The 21,532-nt window shown below is 31.0% G+C and overlaps 1 protein-coding gene across 4 annotated transcripts in view; it reads right to left on the minus strand.

Annotated features, from left to right (window-relative positions):
* The window catches only part of LOC114328607 (neuronal acetylcholine receptor subunit alpha-7), a 1,048,703-nt gene that overhangs the window by 105,695 nt on the left and 921,476 nt on the right, over positions 1 to 21,532 (minus strand). For all 4 annotated transcript variants that reach the window (XM_050663684.1, XM_050663682.1, XM_050663683.1 and 1 more), the window contains exon 6: positions 10,632 to 10,707. In XM_050663684.1, coding sequence (XP_050519641.1) covers positions 10,632 to 10,707 — 76 coding nt within the window. The remainder of the gene's footprint in view (positions 1 to 10,631; positions 10,708 to 21,532) is intronic.

The following is a 21,532-nucleotide window of genomic DNA, read 5'->3' on the forward strand; positions in this document are numbered from 1 at the left end:
AAAAAGTGTAGGTACTGTACACCCTACTAAATTAAGATAAATAAACGTTTCTAGCTACTACCAGAGGCGTACGAGAGGGGATAGTGGCTGGTTGACCCTTACCAAATTCTACGCCACTGAGGAAATTGCTATTTTTGTGTAATTTTTTGATTTTCCAATACTTTTTATGTAAATGATATACTCTACATTCGTAACGATAAAATGATTAGTTTTCGAGATATCTGAAATTAAAAATGAAGCTACACAATACATTAATCAAAATAACCGTGTCGTTCCATTTTGAACTTCAAAGATCTCGAAAACTAATGACTTAATCGTTACGAATGAAGAGTATATTATTTTCATAGGAAGTATTGGAGAATCCAAAAATTGACCTAAAATAGCAATTCCGCCAGTGGTGTAGAATTTGGAAAGGGTCAACCATTCACTTTCTCCCTTCGTACGCTTCTGGTAATAGCCAGAAACGTTTGTTTAACATAATTTAGTAGTTTGTGCAGTACCTATACTTCTTGCCAAGTATGAAAGGGATACGTCGAATAGTTTTAAAATGCTGGGCAATAATAATTTTTTAATTTTTAGATAAAACACCTTGTAACTCAGTAAGGAACCATATTTTATTTAAGTGTTTTAGGTTAAATCTTCGTATTTTGTGCTAAGGTTTCTCCAGTTATTGTATGGACAATTATTAATGAAACACCCCGTATAGTGTAAATATTATTATAAACAATGAACCATACTATAATGATAACCGGCATGCAACTCCTTGTATAGGGCTTTTCATCGATTGTCATTTGTTTCGAGCTTCTGTCATATTGTATAATCTGTGTATAACATTAATATACACGGGTTGTACGACATATGGCAGAAGCTCGAAACAATTGACTGTGAATGAAAAGCCCTATGGGTTAGGTCTGAGCTAGGATGTATCAAACATTTTTTTTCAGCTTTTCCAAAGAAACAAAAAGACCGTTTCATTTTTTCTTCTTTATTGGCACTCTGGCAGTCAGTTTGACTAATGCAATAATGAGAAAAAGTTTTAGAAATATGGCTATATAGAAGAATCCTGAGAATATATATTATGTAGATATAGTCACAAATAAAGAAGTCGTACAAAGACATAAAAAAACAGAACTGAATAATGAAATAAAGATAAGAAAACTACAATATTTTGACCACCTGATGCGAGGAACAAAATACCTAGTCCAGAGAAATAAGGTTTTTGTCGGGACACTTGAGCAGCCAGGTTGCAAATGGATTTTTTGGGTACTATGTACCTAATACATTATAAATACAAAAATTCCCGTCACAGTTCGGACGAGAAACTTAGTTATTAACAAATAAGCATCAAAAATGGCAGTTTTTTCGTTTAAATCGCTACAGGTAAAAATAGGGTAATTAAATATCTTATTTATAATATTTTTCTTGTTGTAGATGAGCCAAGGTTTAAAACGGCACTTTTTGAATTTTGGTTCGATGCTTTTTTGTTTTGGAAAGTGCAAAATAAGACTAAAATTTCAAAAATAAAAAATGTGCTATAACTTTTGCAAAAATGGCCGTAAGACTTTCATATTGCACGAAAAGTTGAGTCAAACATTCCATATTATAATGCACAAAAAATTTTAAGACGATTCGTCAATTAGTTTAAATTTTATTCAATTTGTTTTTCGCAAAAAGATTTTTTTTCGCAATGTTATTATTCAGAAAATAATAATGACATAGCAATTCTGTGGAAACCACATTCAAGAATATAGTTACATAAAAGTCTTGAAAAAATCATTAAAAGTCGTTTTTATTACTCCGAAAAAGTTTAGTAAAATAGTGTCATTTTTGGCTTCTAAACAATTTGAATAACTTTCATAATATTGACTATAGAGTAAATCTACTTTAGGATTTCAAAAGCTGGTATTTTTATACGAATTTTCAGAAAAAAACTTTTTGCCTTGGTTAATTAGGTTCAAAGTTAGCTACTTTTATTATTTAATTAGCAGTTAATTCTATATACATCAAATTCTCCTGTAACAGTGTTAGTTACCATACTACTCCGAAACGGCTTGGCCGATTTTTATAAAATTTTACACGTTTATCCTGTAGGAATATTTTTTTTTATTTTTTTGGACAAAATTATCTGCCTTAATTTTATATGATGTAGAATTAAAAAATACATACAACCCCTAATCTTCACTCTTCTATCACCAACCCCTATTTGTTAATAGCCATCTATATATTTACATCTATAAAACTCTCCTGTCACAGTGTTAGTTTCCATACTCCTCCGAGACCGCTTGACCGATTTTTATGAAATTATATAAATATGTATATTCGGTAGGTCTTAGAATCGGTCGTAGTCTATTTTTCATATCCCTGAGTGGTAAGGGGAGTTCCCCCTAACATTTTGTATTGTTAGGTGGGGTTGTGTGTAAATAACGTACACTATAAGACTGCGAGTACATACAAATTAAAAAAATTATGATCAAAGTCCATCAACAAGTTCCAGCGATATTAATCGCAGCATATGTTTGCAGAATCAGTTTCATTTTTGAGTGCACGTATTTTAGTAATTCCCCTCCACCGACCACGAATTAATTCCATTCGGACGCCATTTTTAAAGCTTTATTAACCACTCTGTTGAGGTTCAAAGTTTACTCAAACTTTTACACATAACCTATATATCTTCAACTTCAAAATGGCTCTAGTTAGGTTGCTTAATTTTTATAAACAAAGTAACCGTCAATTAAATAAAGAAAGTGTCTAACTTTGACCGTAATTAACCTAGGTGAAAAGTTTTTCTTTAAAAATTCGTATAAAAATACCAGTTTTCCAAATTTCATTGTAGTTTTAGCCTACAGTCAATATTAACAAAGTTATTCAAATTGTTTATAAGCCAAAAATAACTCTATTTTAGTAAAATGTTTTCTGAGTGATAAAAATGACTTTTTAATGATTTTTTTAAATGCGTTGAAACTAAATGACTATTCTTCATTCATGTTGTTTTCACAGAATTGCTGTATCATTATTATTTTCTGAACAATAACATTGCAAAAAAAAGCTCTTTGGGATAAACAAATTGAATAAAATTTAAACTAATTGACGCATCGTCTTAAAATTTGTTGTGCATTGTATGGACTGTTTGACTCAACTTTTCTTGCAACATGAAAGTTCTAAATTCATTTTCGCAAAAGTTATAGCAAATTTTTTATTTTAGTTTTATTTTGCAATATCCGAAGCAACAAGTAATCGGACCAAAATTCAAAAAACGCTGTTTTAAACCTTGGCCCATCTACTAAAAGAAAAATATTATAAATAAGACATTTAATTACCTTATTTTTACCTGTAGCGATTTAAACGGAAAAACTCTCATTTTTGACTCTTATTTATTAATAAATAAATTTCTCGTCCAAACTGTGACGGGCATTTGTGTATTAATAATGTATTAGGTATATAGTACCCAAAAAAACCCATCTGCCACCTGGCTGCTCAAGTGTCCCGAACATGGTATATTTTTGCCTTATTTCCCTGGTGTAACCAGCTTATGCAGAATATCACACAGGGAAAGATTTTAGGAAAGCATAGATTTGGAAGCCGACGAATGTCATGGCTGCGCAATCTCAGAGAGTTGTTTCATTACTCATCTAACCAGCTATTTAGAGCAGTAGTGAACAGAGTTCAACTAATCATGATTATCGACAATCTTCGAAAGAAGACAGCTCGTTTATTGCTATTGTTAAGAATTTAAAAGAACAATTGTTAGACAGAAAATCTAAATATCCGATAATCAGTTTAATTTTATGCAGGGGAGATCAACAACAAATGCACGTTTCATCAAGCAGTTGATGTAAAAATACAGGAATATAGAAATAAACGCTCACATAGTGTTCATTCATCTTGAGAAAGCATATAATAGAGTTCCTCAAAAATTGCTAATTAATAGTATAATTATTATAAATAGCTAAAATAATAGTATAATTTATAAAATTATATAATTATACACGTAAAATTGTAGTATAATTTTACACGCCACTGAAATTACTACTCTTTCTCCTCAAATTCCGTAATGATCCACGAACTTCGAAATGAATTACTGACAACTATTTTGTTCTCTGACTTAGGTATAGTTTCCCGAAATTCGAAATATACACTACTCCAAGAAATTAGCGCACCACCTTAAAAATGGGCCATTTTTGATGTCTCGAATTTCCTAAACCTGTCGTCCGATTTAAGTGTTTTTTAATATGTTATAGCCTTATTCTTTAACAATATCGCTGTAATAATATTGTTGCTAGACAGGTAAATTGTCATTGTATACCGGGTGTACCAATCAAACTGTATCTTTTTCTCAAAGTTCACCACACCCTGTGGAATATTCTAGCATTTATAAAATACTGAAATTAAAACCCAACTATAGCCTCAGATTTCCTTAACACTGTGTTTTTTATTAAATAGCTTATGTTGGATAATAAAAAAGTTAGTTAGGTACTTTAACAATTCGCCATGTTTTTCATCAAAACAGGGTGTTTGAACAAACTTTAAAGGGCAATTCTACATGAAAAATAAATGGCAGTTTGCTTTTCAAATACAGTATTGATGAAAAACATGGTGAATTGTTAAAGTACCCAACTTTTTTATTATCCAACATAAGGTATTTAATAAAAAACACAGTGTTAAGGAAATCTGAGGCTATAGTTGGGTTTTAATTTCAGTATTTTATAAATGCTAGAATATTCCACAGGGTGTGGTGAACTTTGAGAAAAAAGTACAGTTTGATTGGTACACCCGGTATACAATGACAATTTACCTGTCTAGCAACAATATTATTACAGCGATATTGTTAAAGAATAAGACTATAACATATCAAAAAAACACTTAAATCAGACGACAGGTTTAGGAAATTCGAGACATCAAAAATAGCCCATTTTTAAGGTGGTGCGTTAATTTCTTGGAGTAGTGTATATTTCGAATTTCGGGAAACTATACCTAAGTCAGAGGACAAAATAGTTGTCAGTAATTCATTTCGAAGTTCGTGGATCATTACGGATTTGAGGAGAAAGACTAGTAATTTCAGTGGCGTGTAAAATTTTACTATAATTTTACGTGTATAATTATATAATTTTATAAATTATACTATTATTTTAGCTATTTATAATAATTATACTATTAATTAGCAATTTTTGAGGAACTCTATTATATGCTTTCTCAAGATGAATGAACACTATGTGAGCGTTTGTTTCTATATTCCTGTATTTTTACATCAACTGCTTGATAAAACGTACATCTGTTGTTGAGCTCCCTTGCATAAAATTAAACTGATTATCGGATATTTCGATTTTCTGTGCAACAATTGTTCTTTTAAATTCTTAACAATATCAATAAACTTTCGAAGGTTGTCGATAATCATGATTAGTTGAACTCTGTTCACTACTGCTCTAAATAGCTGGTTAGATGAGTAATGAAACAACTCTCTGAGATTGCGCAGCCATGACATTCGTCGGCTTCCAAATCTATGCTTTCCTAAAATCTTTCCCTGTGTGATATTCTGCATAAGCTGGTTACACCAGGGAAATAAGGCAAAAGTATACCATGCTCGGGACACTTGAGCAGCCAGGTTGCAAATGGGTTTTTTGGGTACTATATACCTAATACATTATAAATACAAAAATGCCCGTCACAGTTTGGACGAGAAATTTAGTTATTAATAAATAAGGGTCAAAAATGAGACTTTTTTCGTTTAAATCGCTACAGGTAAAAATAGAGTAATTAAATGTATTATTTATAATATTTTCCTTTTAGTAGATGGACCCAGGTTTAAAATAGCTTTTTTTGAATTTTGGTCCGATTATTTGTTGCTTCGTATATTGCAAAATAAAACTAAAATTTCGAAAATAAAAAATTTGCTATAAATTTTGCGAAAATGAATTTAGGATTTTCATATTGCATGAAAAGTTGAAACAAACAGTCCATACAATGCACAAAAAATTTTAATACGATGCGTCAATTAGTTTAAATTTTATTCAATTTGTTTATCCCAAAGAGCTTTTTTCGCAATGTTATTGTTCAGAAAATAATAATGATACAGCAATTCTGTGAAAACAACATGAATGAAGGATAGTCATATTTTCAACGCATTTAAAAAAATCATTAAAAAGTAAATTTTATCACTCAGAAAACATTTTACTAAAATAGAGTCATTTTTGGCTTATAAAAAATTTGAATAACTTTGTTAATATTGACTGTACGCTAAAACTACAATGGAATTTGAAAAACTGATATTTTTATACGAATTTTCAAAGAAAAAATTTTCGCCTAGGTTAATTATGGTCTAAGTTAGCCAGTTTTTTTATTTAATTGACGGCTACCTTGTTTATAACAATTAAGCAACCTAACTAGAGCCATTTTGAAGTTGAAGATATATAGGTTATGTGTAAAAGTTTGAGTAAACTTTGAACCTCAACAGAGTGGTTAATAAAGCTTTAAAAATGGCGTCCGAATGGAATTAATTCGTGGTCGGTGGAGGGGAATTACTAAAATACGTGCACTCAAAAATGAAACTGATTCTGCAAACATATGCTGCGATTAATATCGCTGGAACTTGTTGATGGACTTTGATCATAATTTTTTTAATTTGTATGTACTCGCAGTCTTATAGTGTACGTTATTTACACACAACCCCACCTAACAATACAAAATGTTAGGGGGAACTCCCCTTACCACTCAGGGATATGAAAAATAGACTACGACCGATTCTAAGACCTACCGAATATACATATTTATATAATTTCATAAAAATCGGTCAAGCGGTCTCGGAGGAGTATGGAAACTAACACTGTGACAGGAGAGTTTTATAGATGTAAATATATAGATGGCTGTTAACAAATAGGGGTTGGTGATAGAAGAGTGAAGATTAGGGGTTGTATGTATTTTTTAATTCTACATCATATAAAATTAAGGCAGATAATTTTGTCCAAAAAAATAAAAAAAAATATTCCTACAGGATAAACGTGTAAAATTTTATAAAAATCGGCCAAGCCGTTTCGGAGTAGTATGGTAACTAACACTGTTACAGGAGAATTTGATGTATATAGAATTAACTGCTAATTAAATAATAAAAGTAGCTAACTTTGAACCTAATTAACCAAGGCAAAATTTTTTTTTCTGAAAATTCGTATAAAAATTGACATACAAGTAAAAATTTTGTATTCACTATTAGCGTGTATACGGGTAATATGACCCGTATGCGCGCCAATGGAGAATATAAAATTCTAATGTATCAGGTCGTGGTTCTTAATTTCTTCCTTTCATTTATTTTCCGATATTTTTATTTCTCCATATTTTGTCATTCAGATAACCTGAGGCTCTGTTTGCTCTATTCACTTGATCTTCCACTTCTGTTTCGAGTCTTCCGTAGCTAGACAGTTTGATGCCTATATACTTAAACTCCATCGCTTATTCTATTAACTGACCCTCCACGAAGAAATCACATGTTTATATGGTACAATTTTAACTAACCTTACTGGAGTAATAGTCTCCCTAAAGGTTGTATTCTGTTTTCTCAAGTCCGCCGAAATTTTATTCAAAATGTAATAAAATTTATGTTTCGTCATTCAAAAGTCCTGAAAAAATTTACTTTCGTTGTCACAGATACCTTTATACAGAGTAAAAAACTCCCATTCTGTTTTTATTAATTTCAAAATATTGTGCACCTATATTCTTGGCTGTTTATTGGTCGACTGATGCTCTTCTTCATCCAAACATAAAACAATGACAGCCAAATTACTGTTTGAAAAATCTTTAAACATGTTAAACAAATTTATATGCAAAGAACCGTGCCTATTCTCTGACTCCCGTCAAATTGAATAGTATACCAAATACTCCAGGGTAATAAGCTAGAAATAAACCATGTTTGGGACACTCAAAGATCCAGGTAGCTGACTACTTTTTTAGTTACTGTAGACCTATAGAAAGAAAACTTACCTGTTTCATGCCTAGAGTTCGCGTCCGTTTTTTAATTATTAACAATTTAGTGCAAAAATCGCGATATTTTTCGATTTTTTGCACCCCATTCTAAAGCTAAATAGTTGACATAAAATTACAAAATTAAATTTTTTAGAACATTAAAAAACCTTCAAAATTCCGATCTTTGAAAGGTAAAAAGTTCATTTGTGGCTACGCAAACTGCAAAATAAGTGAAAATGGTTATTTGTTAATAACTGTTACTCAAACTACCTTAGAACTGTAGTGTTTCATCCAAAGTTGGGTATTGGGGTACTTAACAAACTCTCAAAATTTGAGACCGATCCCTTGATTAGTTTAAGAGTTATTCTAATTGTTTATCCCAGAGACCTTTATTTTGCAATAACATAAGATAGACACTATTGAAGATAGGGCAGTTCTGAGTATGCCAAATGAAAGTAGAAAAGTGATACTATCTAAATATACTAAAAAAAGATAAAAAATTATCTAATATAGTCAAAAATCATAATGCCAAATTTTTGAAATTTTGTAGTTTATAAATATTTACAATAACTTGAAAAATATTGTCCGTAGAAAAAATCATTTGACATATTAGAAAAGCTGGTATCTTACACAAATTTTTAAAAATGCAGTTCAATTGGTGACTAGTCGTGGTAAGTGAAGGGGGAGCTGGGAGCCGACAAATGCACGAGTTCAAAAACTAAAAAAGGCAACTTAAAACTACTATCATTTTCTATATCTCGGGATCTACTGAATATATTTTGATCGTTCTTTTTTTAATTTGTATGTAATTTTTCTGTACATTACAAATATGCAATTTGTCTAGACATTTATTAATTAATAAACAGTCTAATACAATTTTTGAAAAAATAATTTTTTTCCAAAAATCCATGATTTTAATCATACTATCGTATTAATCATAAAAAAAGTTAAGGTATACTTAAATAAATAAATTATCTTCAATAAATAATTATCTAATAAAAATCATTTATAGTTCGTCCGCTATAACTTTTCCCATGCGGTACGATTCATTTTCAATCAAATTAAGTCAAAACAGAAAGTGAAACGTACGCCGATGTGTGTAGTATATAGTATACAGTATACAAAATGTATATATACACATCGACGTTCGTTTCAATTTATGTTGTGACTTAATTTGATTGAAAATGAATCGTACCGCATGGGAAAAGTTATAGCGGACGGACTATATTTATTAAAGTGTACTTTAACTTTTTCTATGATCATTAATGATACTATGATTAAAAAAATAGATATTTGTAAAAAACACATTTTTTCAATAATTGTTTAAACAAATTAGAGTGTTTTTTAATTAATAAATTTATAAACAAATTGCATACTTGCAATATACGTAGAAATTACATACAAATTAAAAAAAGAAAGATCAAAATCCATTGAGTTGATCCGGAGATACAGAAAATTATATTCGTTTGAAATTGCTTATTCGGTATTTTAACTCGTTTAACAATCGTTTGAACTACATTTTTGAAAAATCGTAGAGGGTGCTGTGAAGGTACAATGTTTGTGCAAATTTTTTAAGAAAAAATACAAATCCCATTCTTTAAAATGGCATTAATGAGATTCCTTAATTATTATAAACAAATTAGCTGTGGATTAAAAAAAACATATGACTAACTTTGTCCCAAATGAGCCCAGGCTAATTTTTTTTATTTGAAAATTCGTGTTAAAATACTCTTTTCGAATATATAAAAATATTGTTTCTACGGACAACAATTTTAAAGTTATTCTAAATGTTTATAAACTACAAAATTTCAAAAATTTGGCATTAGGATTTTTGACTATATTAATTATTTTTTTTATCTTTTTTTAATACATTTTGATACTATCACTTTTCTACTTTCATTTGGCATACTCAAAATTGCCCTATCTTCATTATTTTCTGTCTTATCTTATTGCAAAATAAAGGTCTCTGGGAAAAACAAATAGAATAACTCTTAAACTAATTAATGGATCGGTCTCAAATTTTGAAGGTTTGTTAAGTACACCAATACCCAACTTTAAGTGAAAAACTAAAGTTCTAAGGTAGTTTTAGTAAAAGTTATTAACAAATAACGATATTTTGCAGTTTGCGTAGCAACAAATTAACTTTCCAACTTTCAAAAATCGGCATTTTGAAGGTTTTTCAATGTTCTAAAAAACTGAATTTTGTAATTTTATGTCAACTATATAGCTTTTGAATGGAGTGCAAAAAATCGAAAGAATCGCGATTTTTGCACTAAATTGTTAATAATTAAAAAACGGACGCGAACTCTAGGCAGGAAACAGGTAGGTTTTCTTCCTATAGGTCTACAATAACTAAAAAAGTAGTTAGCTACCTGGATCTTTGAGTGTCCCGAGAAAATCCTTATTACTCTAGACTAAAAATTCTTGATTTTGAGCAGAGCTTGAGCGGAACGTGACCTGAGCGCCTAATAAGAATCGGCCTTTAAACAATTTCTACAATACGTTACATAATAATGTGAAGTGTCTTTGAGTGTCCCGAGAAAATCCTTATTATTCTGGACTAAAAATTCTTGATTTTGAGCAGAGCTTGAGCGGAACGTGACCTGAGCGCCTAATAAGAATCGGCCTTTAAACAATTTCTACAATACGTTACATGATAATGTGAAATTTTGATTCAAACTTACCAATTAAGTACCATTCGCCGTTCGTTATAAAGTCAGATAGATCGCCTCCATCCACAGAGTTCAGCACAAGATCCAGCTATACAGAAATAAATACATATAACAGAAGTTACGGGTATTACATATATCTATATCTACTATGTGTTGCATGCAATGGGATTCGCTAGGTATACAAAGATGTATAAGAAAGTGGACTGTGACCAATAACTTTGTAGGCATGCAAACAGTTACATTAGAACAAAACATAACAACTGCACTTCGGCGTGAGAAAAAAATATATATCAGAATCCTAACTTCCCCCATTTTGTATCTCGTTTCATCTGAGACAAACTCTTAAAGCTGAGTAAAGTTATACTGTACATTCACTATCGGTTACTTAAACTACAATGGATAATGTATGACATGATTATGAAAATAATGATGCAAATATTACATAAGAAATAAGCTAACTAGAAAAAGTAGAATTAAATACTTTACAAGAGTTTAAAAACATGCTGAATACATGAAAGATTTATAGAAAGGTATTTTAATAGTATATATTACATCCTAAGTATTACACATACGAACTAAAAATGTTTTATTAGATTTACCTTCAAAATGTACAATAGATTTTATAGAATTTACCTTATTGTGTACATTAGTTTGAATAAACGTTGATTGACGTTTTCCAACAAAGAAAAAATAGTCCTTTTTGCAAATGCTAATTAGTTTCCATTTGATTTCTTTGTAGTCCTTTTGAAGTTTAAATGACGAAACTTATTGCTAAAACTCGGATTATAGACAAAATGCCTTTTTGACTACTTTGCCCATTCTAGATGTTTTTGCACATCTTTTATTTTTCTGTAAATTCCGCCTATTTATGCCTTTTTTTTAATTGTATGCTACTATCCATAATATTTGGGTAAATAATAAAAATATCAATGGATGGTTTACAATACATTTTCAGGAAAGTACATAGTACCTGATTGAGACTGAGGCTTAATAATTATTGGAAACCTTTTAATCTTGTTTTACAAACAACTATCAGTTGTACTTACAGCCGGTTACTGTGTCAGAGATTGGTTTTTTGCGTATGCCGAAAAGCAAAGAACACACATTTTAAAATGTGTTAGACATTATTTGTCTACTAATATGACTTCTAAGTTAAGTGCATGGATGGGACCATTTTCGGAACTTTCTCTAGAATGAGATGGAGAATTATGAAAACCGTGTGGCAAATCGGTAATTTTTGTTTTTTCCCTCTCCTTCTTATCTCATAACTAAATTTCAAAGTGGTATTATATTTCTAATTGGTGTTTAGAACTCTCACATTTCAAGTAGTAAAAAGTACTCTATTGACCAGTATTGTTTATTGACCGGTATTACATTTCTATTTGTTTTTTAAAACTCTCAGATTTCAAGCAGTAAAAAGTACTTTATTGACCAGTATTGTGAAACCCCTCTTTGTAAACGTTATTTGGAATAATTAAATTACTCTAAGTTAGTCCAAATATTCTTGCGGGATAGTTTAAGCAGTTAAAAAAAGGAGAAAGGCACATTTAAATTTGATTAAGTCAGATGGTGATTGTATTCAGCATTCTTCGGTATAAAATTAATATCGCTATAAGTTTTAAATTCTTTTTTGAAGAACATTTCAATACATCCTTACCGCAGGAGAGTAGGTACATTGAGAAAACAAACTATGGACAAATGTTATGTGGAATGTATTTCAAAAATTAAGCGGGAGTTAAAGCGGAATTTCTTGTATATTATCGTGGATGAATATACTTATGGGGCAAGTATATACAGGGTGATTGAATAGTGGGGTAAAGCTCCGTAGATCCGTTATAGTAATAGATAGCGATAATAGTTAATAAAAAAATTGTAGCCAACTTTGAGCTCCACATTACAAAATTAGTTAGAATATTACAGGGTGTTCAATAACATAGTGGCAGACCAAACTTATGGTTTTTTAAATGGAACTCCTTATATCTTATTTTATATTCGAAATCTCCTTAACTTCTCCATTACAACAATATAAAGGTTTGGTATGTTATAGAGGGTATTTACAAAGTTATAACCAATAATTTTATATCAAAATCGTAACAAGTTTAACTACCTGTGTTAATAAAAATATATTTGGTACCTAATATACTTGGTAAAAATATATTTGGTCAACCGCAATGGTTTATTGATGCCATATTTTTTATTTATTGTCAAAATTTTTGATAAATGATTGATATTGGTAATTTTCTTAATATTGAATACAGGGTGAGTCAAAACGTAAGTAGAATATTTTCTCAGTAATTTTAAATGGAACACCCTATATGTTATATCACTATCGAAAGTACCATTACCGTACTTTAATTTGTATACAATATTTCCTACGCCTAAATTTATTAGTTTTCAAGATATTTTCATTTTTCCATGGACCAGTAGCGTGACCACCCAGATTAGGAGACTTTAATAAAGGTGGCAGATTTTTTTAGGGTTACTTTAAGAATGAAGGTGATAAAATGCCTCCAACAACAAGAGATGAGATGAAAAATAAAATACAAAGTGTATTTTAAAGTGTTAATTTACAAATGCTTCGTACTGTAACTAATTCATTTAATGATAGTTTTTAGGCATGCATAAATGTGTTAGGAGGTCATTTTGAACAACTTATGTAATTAAATATTTAAAATATTTTATTAAAAGTAGCTTTTAATTTTTTCAAAAATGTTGTATTTTGTGTTCATGTTTTTTTTTGTAAAATTTTTTACTAATAAATTATTTTTGTTCTTTAATTGTTACACTTACATACAAAAGTAGTTTTTAATTAAAAACGAATAAAATCTTTTATAAAATTTATATTTGTGAAAATCCCTAAAAAGGGATACATCACAGATCTAGTGATCTATAATCTATGGTATACAACCAACTACAGAAAAACTTTTTCCTCGTGGATGTTTAGTTTTTAATTGTTTCAAAAATGTTGTATGTGGTGGTTGTGTTTTTTTTTTGTAAAATTTATTACCAAGAAATTATATTTCTTTCTTTATTTGCCACATTGTTCTAAATTGTGAGTTGTAGAAAATTCAGTCATGGCTTACTTAAAATTTGGAAAGATTTAGGCCCGTAATTAATAATTTGCTCTGAAAAATGAAAATATCTCGAAAACTAATAATTTTAGACATAGGGAATGTTATATAAAAATTAGAGCACGGTAATGGTACTTTTCGATAGTGATATAAAATACAGGGTGTTTCATTTAAAATAACTGAAAAAAAGTACTTGCGTTTTGACTCACCCTGTATTCAATATAAAAAAAATTTCAATATCAATCACGTATGAAAATTTTGACAACAAATAAAAAAAATATGCCATCAATAATCCATTGCTTTTGTGCTTATTTTTATTTATACAGTGAGTTGGACTTGTTACGATTTTCATATAAAGGCTCGTTTTTACGCTACGGCTTATTGTACGTTTTGTGTGTCATGCAAAACGTACCACAAAACGTACGTTTTGTCCAGTGTATAATGTGGCGTGTAAACAGCAAAACCTGTGTTTTGTCGACACACAAAACGTACAATAAGACGTAGCGTGAAAACAGCAAAACGTACGTCTTGTCGAATCGAAAAAATTAAATCCGCTTATTCACAAAAGACGTAGCATGAAAACGAGCCTTAATATTGGTTATAACTTTGTAAATACCATGTATAACATAACAAACCATTATATTTTTGTAATGGAGAAGTTAAGAATCTTTCGAATTTAAAATAAAATACAGTGTGTTCTATTAAAAAAAAACATAAGTTTGGTCTGCCACTCTGTTATCGAACACCCTGTAACATTCTAATTAATTTTGAAATGTGTCTACAATTTTTGTTATTACTTTTATTGCTATCTATTACTATAACGGATCTACGGAGCTTTACCCCACTAATCAATCACACTGTATATAGCTAATTTGATGATTGGCATTTTGAACGAAAATTGTGCAAGATTATTTAGTCGCCGCTAAGGAATTGGAAAACAAACAATTTAACTACATATAAGTAAATTTGGAAAAGATAGTTTAACAAATGTCTTTATACTCAAACCTATACCAGTGAATTAAATAGTTTTAATGCTTTCAGGAGCTTCGGCATATACATGTTAAAAGTTGCTATTAATTTAAAGATTTTTTTTCTTAACTTAATTTATTGCACTTGTGTAGCCCACGGGGTAAATAGAACTGCAGAAGAAATAAGAAATCTGTTTCTGTTGGTAAATGGTTTTATAAATTTTATGGAAAAAGTTTTCGTAAAGGCTCAGGATTACCGTACCTTCATTATTTTTGACTTATGTTATTACAAAACGCGTCTGGAATAAATAAAGATCGATCTGAAGTTTTGAGGATTTATTAAGGACCACAATACTCAACTTTGGACGCAGTAATAAACATATAGGTTGGTAAAAAGTAAGAAGTGGAAAAAAGACAGCTATACCAACGACAAAGGTAAGAGAGAAAGATGTAAGTTCAAGGTAGAGCAAATACGTTTTGATAAGAGGCAAATTATTGAGTCAGATTGTGTGAGCCAGACTGTGGGGAAGGAGGAAATACCCGACTAGGGCCGATGCCATTGTGGGAACATTGCTGGGAACGCAAATTCTCGGATCAAAAAGGAGAAATATGGTAAAGGGAAAGGCTGATAGTCTATGGATAAATTAGTGTTTAAAAAAAAAACCGTTTTTTTAATCGATGGAAAAAACCAAAAAAATCCGGTTTTAAAAAAAACTAGATAGAATCGGAAAAATTCATGTTTGCTATTTATTTAATATAATATACCTATAATGTTATCATTAAGTACAAAATAATGATCAATAATAAAAATAGTATTAATTAAATTTGTTTATTTGGATATAAAACAACAACTAATTAAAACATTCTCTAAAACTTTATTCTCGAGTCCTATCTGTAATAAAATACTTGGGCATCTTAAATAGAGAATAAGTTTTTGCTGCAAAGACATCCATAAATCTGCATATTTTGTGGATCCCCGATTTAGAGGAGAAGGCCTTTCCATCGAGTTTAAATTGTATGGAAGTTTTTCAGCAAATTGCAATTCATCTCAATCTACAGGCAAGTGTAATTGTTACTAATGCAGCAATGTATCAATCGAAAACAGGATTTTTCTCAAGATCGCTTTAATGGGAAGTTGTAGAAAAAATAGACTGCCAACCATTAGTGTGGTGGCAAGGTATTTGCACTAATCAGCCCTTGAAAACCTATTGCACTACGTTTGCTTCAGTTGGTACCAAATTCCTCTGGATGTGAAATAAACTGGCCATCATTTGAAGATATACATTCAAAAAAGAGGAAGAGGCTTCTAAATCCCCGAGTTGAAAAACTTGTTGCAATTCGCAGTAACATGTATATTTCGGATGAAAATATTGCACGAAAGAAGAAAAAAACTGGCATTGGAGATTGCAAATACTACATAAATATAACAGCCACATCACTCGAAGTGGAATTTGGTGAAGGTGAAGACTTAGTATATGCAATTAACGATCGTTAAGATATGAGTCACCTCTCAACATCCATCTCAAAACAGATGCGCCCTGGACTATAAATGAAACGTATTCAATGTATTTTTATTTAGTTCAAGTTGAATAAATGAAAAATAAATATATCCAAACTTTGAACATAATAGCAAAGCATTTGCAGTGATTATTCATTTGTGAACACTTTCCAGACATAGATATATTAAAAGATATACCCGAGAATTAATTTCCTTTTCCTACTAACACTATACAAGCGAAAATACTTGGCTGACAATTTATACGGGTGGAAATACGGATTCCCAGATTTGGAAAACATTCACCTGCAGCTCCCTTATTGATAACATAATTCATTATTTCGGGCACAATTTCAGTTGAAGCGAGTTCATTGGAAAAGTTATGTTTAATTTACAATAGAGTTTTCTAGGCTTTCCTTCTTCTAGTTTGATGTTCTCTCTTGGTTGTATTAGTCTCTAACTTTTATTTTATAGTCAGTATTATATCACAATCTTCGATTTTTGATATTTCCATTTTCACCATATCAATTATTTTTTCGAACCATGTTTTTTTATTTTTTTATTGTAGCGATTAGTACAATTTAGTTATTACACTTTTTCTTCTTAACGTGCCCTATCAAGTCCCCTTGACGTTGGCGATTAACATGGCGAAACTGTCTCTGTCTCGAGCTATTCTAAATAGGTGTTCTGCTTTCTTTATTCCTGTCCACTCCCGGATATTCTTCAACCAAGAGGCCTGCTTTCTACCAATTTCTCTGCGTCCTTCGATTTTACCCATCATAATAAGTTGAAGAATATTATACCGGTCTCCCCTTACTACGTGTCCAAAATAGGCTATCTTTCTATATTTGATGTTATCAAGCAGCTCGCGGGTAGCATTTGCTCTCTTAAGGACTGCCACATTTGTCAGCATAGCCGTCCATGGTATTTTTAGAATACGTCTGTGCAGCCACATTTCAAAGGCCTCCAAACGGTTAATGGTGGATATTTTTAATGTCCATGATTCGACACCATACAAGAGGACTGACCAAATGTAGCATTTAATCATGCGCTTTCGAAGTTGAAGTTGCAAGGTATCATTACAGAAGAATGACCTCATTTTTAAAAATGTCGTGCGGGCTAGTTATTACACACAAAAGGCAAATTAATTGTAATTTGCTTTATATTTTATAACTGTTAAAAGAGAGATAAAAGAATTAAAAGATGAAGCTATACATTCCTCCCTCAGAGATCTAACTAATGATTGTACCACATATTACTCTTTGTGGAAAGTAACAGACGTCAAAAAGACCAATCAAACAAGTCCCTCCAATCAAGAAAGCGGATGGTACTCGGGTTCGAAGTAACGAGGAAAAATCAGAATGCTTTGGATCCCATCTGGCAAAAATATTCCAACTTTACAACTCTGATGAGGACGTAGAACAAATATTGTTTGAAGAATCTGTTAGGCAGACTAATGAGAAGATACTTGTAATAACTCCCAAAGAAATTTTGTTGGAAATAAATACTTTAAATCCTAAAAAGCTCCTGAATTTGACTTGATAACAGGAACAATATTAAAGCAGCTACCAAGAAAGAACTTATGAAGTTAACGTACTTCATTAATGCGATAATTATTAAATTAAAATACATATATTCCTTTATAATGGACGGTAACAGAAATTATCGTGGTCCAGAAACCAGGTAAATCTCCACATAATGTTTTCTCTTACAGACCAATATCCCTACTACCTGTTTTATCAAAACTATTCGAGAAACTATTTCTTATAAGATTACAAATTAATAATTATTGAAGATAAAAAATTAGTACACAACCATCAGTTTGGACTTAGATCCAAGCATTCCACTGTAGATCAACTATATACATAGGGTGACTAACATAATAGAAAATGGTCTAGAAGAAAAAAAGTCTGTTCTGATTTTTTTTTTGATGTAGCACAAGCATTTGATAGGGTAGGGGCACGAAGGACTATTTTGAAAATTGAGATTTATTGTGACATAATAAAATCATATATATCTGACAGACTTTTCAGGGTAAAAAAAATATAGGGGCGTTCCGCAGGGTACTTTGCAGTGATTATTCATTTGTGAAGACTCTCCATACATAGATGTATTAAAAGATATTCCCGAGAATTAATTTCCTTTTCCTACTAACACTATATAACCAATATACTTGGCTGACAATTTATACAGGTGGAAACACGGTTTCCCTGATTTGGAAAATATTCACCTGCAGCTCCCTTATTGATAACATAATCCATTATTTCGGGCACAATTTCAGTTGAAGCGATTTCATTGGAAAAATTATGTTTAATTTACAATAGAGCTTTCTAGGCTTTTCTTATTCTAGTTTGGTGTTCTCTCTTGCTTGTATTAGCCTCTAACTTTTATTTTATAGTCAGTTTTATATCATAATCTTCTATTTTTAATATTTCCATTTTCACTATATCAATTATTTATTCGAACCATGTTCTTTTATTTTTTTTATTGTAGCGATTAGTACAATTTAGTCATTACACACAAAAGGCGAACGAATTGTAATTTGCTTTATATTTTATAAATCTTAAAAGAGAGATAAAAGAATTCAAAGATGAAGCTATAAATTCCTCCCTCAGAGAGCTAACTAATGATAGTACCACACATTACTCTTTGTGAAAAGTAGCAGACGTTAAAAAGACCAATCAAGCAAGTCCCTACAATCAAGAAAGCGGATGATATTCGGGTTCGAAATAACCAGGAAAAATCGAATGCTTGGCATCCCATCTGGCAAAAATATTCCAACCTCACAACTCTGATGAGGAAGGAGAACAAACGTTTGAAGAGTCTGTTATGCAGACTAATGAGAAGATAACTTTAGTAACTCCAAAATAAGTCTTGAGGGAAATACATAATTTAAATTCTAAAATCCTCCTGGATTTGATTTGATAACTGAAACAATATTAAAGCAGCTCCCAACAAAATCACTTATGAAGTTAACGTACTTCATTAACACGTTGACGGATAGTGCGTCAAATGTATAAGCAAGTGTTGTGACACTATATGTATTTTGAACAGTAGAATAGGGAAAAATACAACGTCTATAGACGTTGAAAAAAATAATGAAAAATCTTTGCCAGCCTAGATAAAGCAGTTTCGCAACAAACATATAACTATCAGAAGAACAGTTAATCTTTCCAGCAATGCAGATTCCCAGCATTTACATCAACTATAAGCCAAGCCGCACACCAAAGAAACATGAAACGAAAAACATGAAACATGAAACGAAAAACATGTTTCATGAAAAGAAAACACTGCTAAACAAATCTCAAAGTCCGCCTACCAATGAAACGAGTGTGATTCATGCTCATGACACATTTTTATTTTCGGAGAGTTTCATAAATGGCCAGACATATATTTGTTTAGCAGTGGTTTATTTCCATGAAACGTAATTTACGTTTCATGTTTCTTTGATGTGCGGCCTGCCTTAGAAGAACCAATGTTAGCATCCCACGATTCAAACACAACTACCTCGATAACAAACATTGTTCAAGAATCTAACTCTCATAAGCGCACCGTTGATAATATAACTTCACCTGAAATCGAGTCTTCTTCAGCAGAATGCAAGTCATTCCTTGAGCCTAAAATTCGGCCAAAAATCAAGAAAACTAAAACTGTTTCAACGGAAATTAGTAGTAACTCTGTATCACTCCAACTAGAATCCGCAAAAACGATTATTGAAAATCATTCTCCATCTTTCGTTCTTAAATACAACCAACTGGATATGCTTCATACTAACATTACCAGCTCTGCTAATCCCTTGAGTATCATTCAAGAATACACAAAAGATTACGTCGGTCTAATAGTCTAATTGGTATGTTTACAAAAGTATATCCCCACTTAAAACACATAAGTATAAAGCGCAAATTAACGTCTATTAAGAAGAAAATTGATGTTTACCTTGGTAAACCAAGAAATTTCTGACTCCGACAGTGACACTTCTCAATTAAGTCAAAAATAACATTCACATCATTACTTCAATGGAATATTGATGGATTTTTCAATCAGCTCGCTTTTTTCCAACCTTAATAATCACATTACTAAGCAACCACCTGACATAATCTCTACCTGAAACATTCCTTAGAGAAAATGATGAAATTGGAACTTCAGTAAGCTCAAGAAAATCTAAAAACACTAAACTTATTGTGGATACCTTCACACATTGATATCGAAGGCAATGATTTGGCAGATGAAAGTGCTCGCGATGCTATTGGTAATGACGAATCGGAGGTAGACCATCGGAGTGTGGCAGGTGATTTAAAAGCCTTTTTCAAAAATAAAGTTTTAAGGGCGTGGAACCGGGAGTGGCAAAATTCTGTTTCGAAACTAAAACTGATTAAAAGTGACATTTCTCCGTGGCAACCGACATCAGCAAACAGAAAATCCCAAGTAATCTTAACACGTCTGAAGCTGGGCCATAGTAGGTATACACACGCACACCTATTCACAAACAGCGAAGCTCCAAAGTGTTCTGTTCGTAATGTAGCAGACAGTATAGATAATTTCTTAATTGATTTTCCTAAATATACTATTGAAAGACGTCTGTATGGTATCCCGAACAGCTTGCAAACGTTACTGGGAAAGAACTTTGATTACAGAAAACTAATAGGGTATTTATCTCGTATCAATATGTTGTACAAAATTTAATCATGTAAGTACTAGATATTACTGTTTACTATTTTAAATAAAAATAGCTGATTCGATAAAATAAAGTGAAAGTACAAACAAAACTTTTTAGGTAGCTCTATTTATTTATTGTTGAAAAGGTAACGAAAGTAAATTTGAACTCTGTGACTTTTACAAACTAAAAATGCAGTATTCAAGAGCTTAGGACTCACTTGGAAAGTTGTTGTTTGTCTTGGGTCAAGTGACATTTCTACAAACTTTTTCACCCAGTTTTTACAGTTGCAAATCATATTAACATAATAACTACAAACATTCATATTTAGAAAGTATAAGAAAAAATTTCGATTCTTCTGCTAAGTTATAGGAAGTCCCAGCTTTCACTTTATAAAAAAAAAGTCGACTGCATGAAGTGAATTAAGTTTTTCGAAAGTAATGAGAGATTAATTTTTGTGAGTTTGAATCAAATACAACATTAAATAAGAGTTCGTAAAACTTTTTGGTTAAATTGCAAAAAAGATATTTTTTGGTTCTCGAGAAATAAAAAATCTCCAGGAAATGACAACAAATTGATGCTATGTTTATGTACTACCCGCCAAATTTCTGAAAATAATGAAAATAAATTGATACGTCAAAAATTTAAATTTTATATGGGACATAGCTTTCTTTACTAGAGCTTAGAACAGCATTTAAACTTTTTTTGAAATATTAAAATCATGT

This window comes from Diabrotica virgifera, chromosome 10 (assembly GCF_917563875.1).
Source record: "Diabrotica virgifera virgifera chromosome 10, PGI_DIABVI_V3a".
Taxonomy (NCBI): Eukaryota; Metazoa; Arthropoda; class Insecta; order Coleoptera; family Chrysomelidae; genus Diabrotica; species Diabrotica virgifera.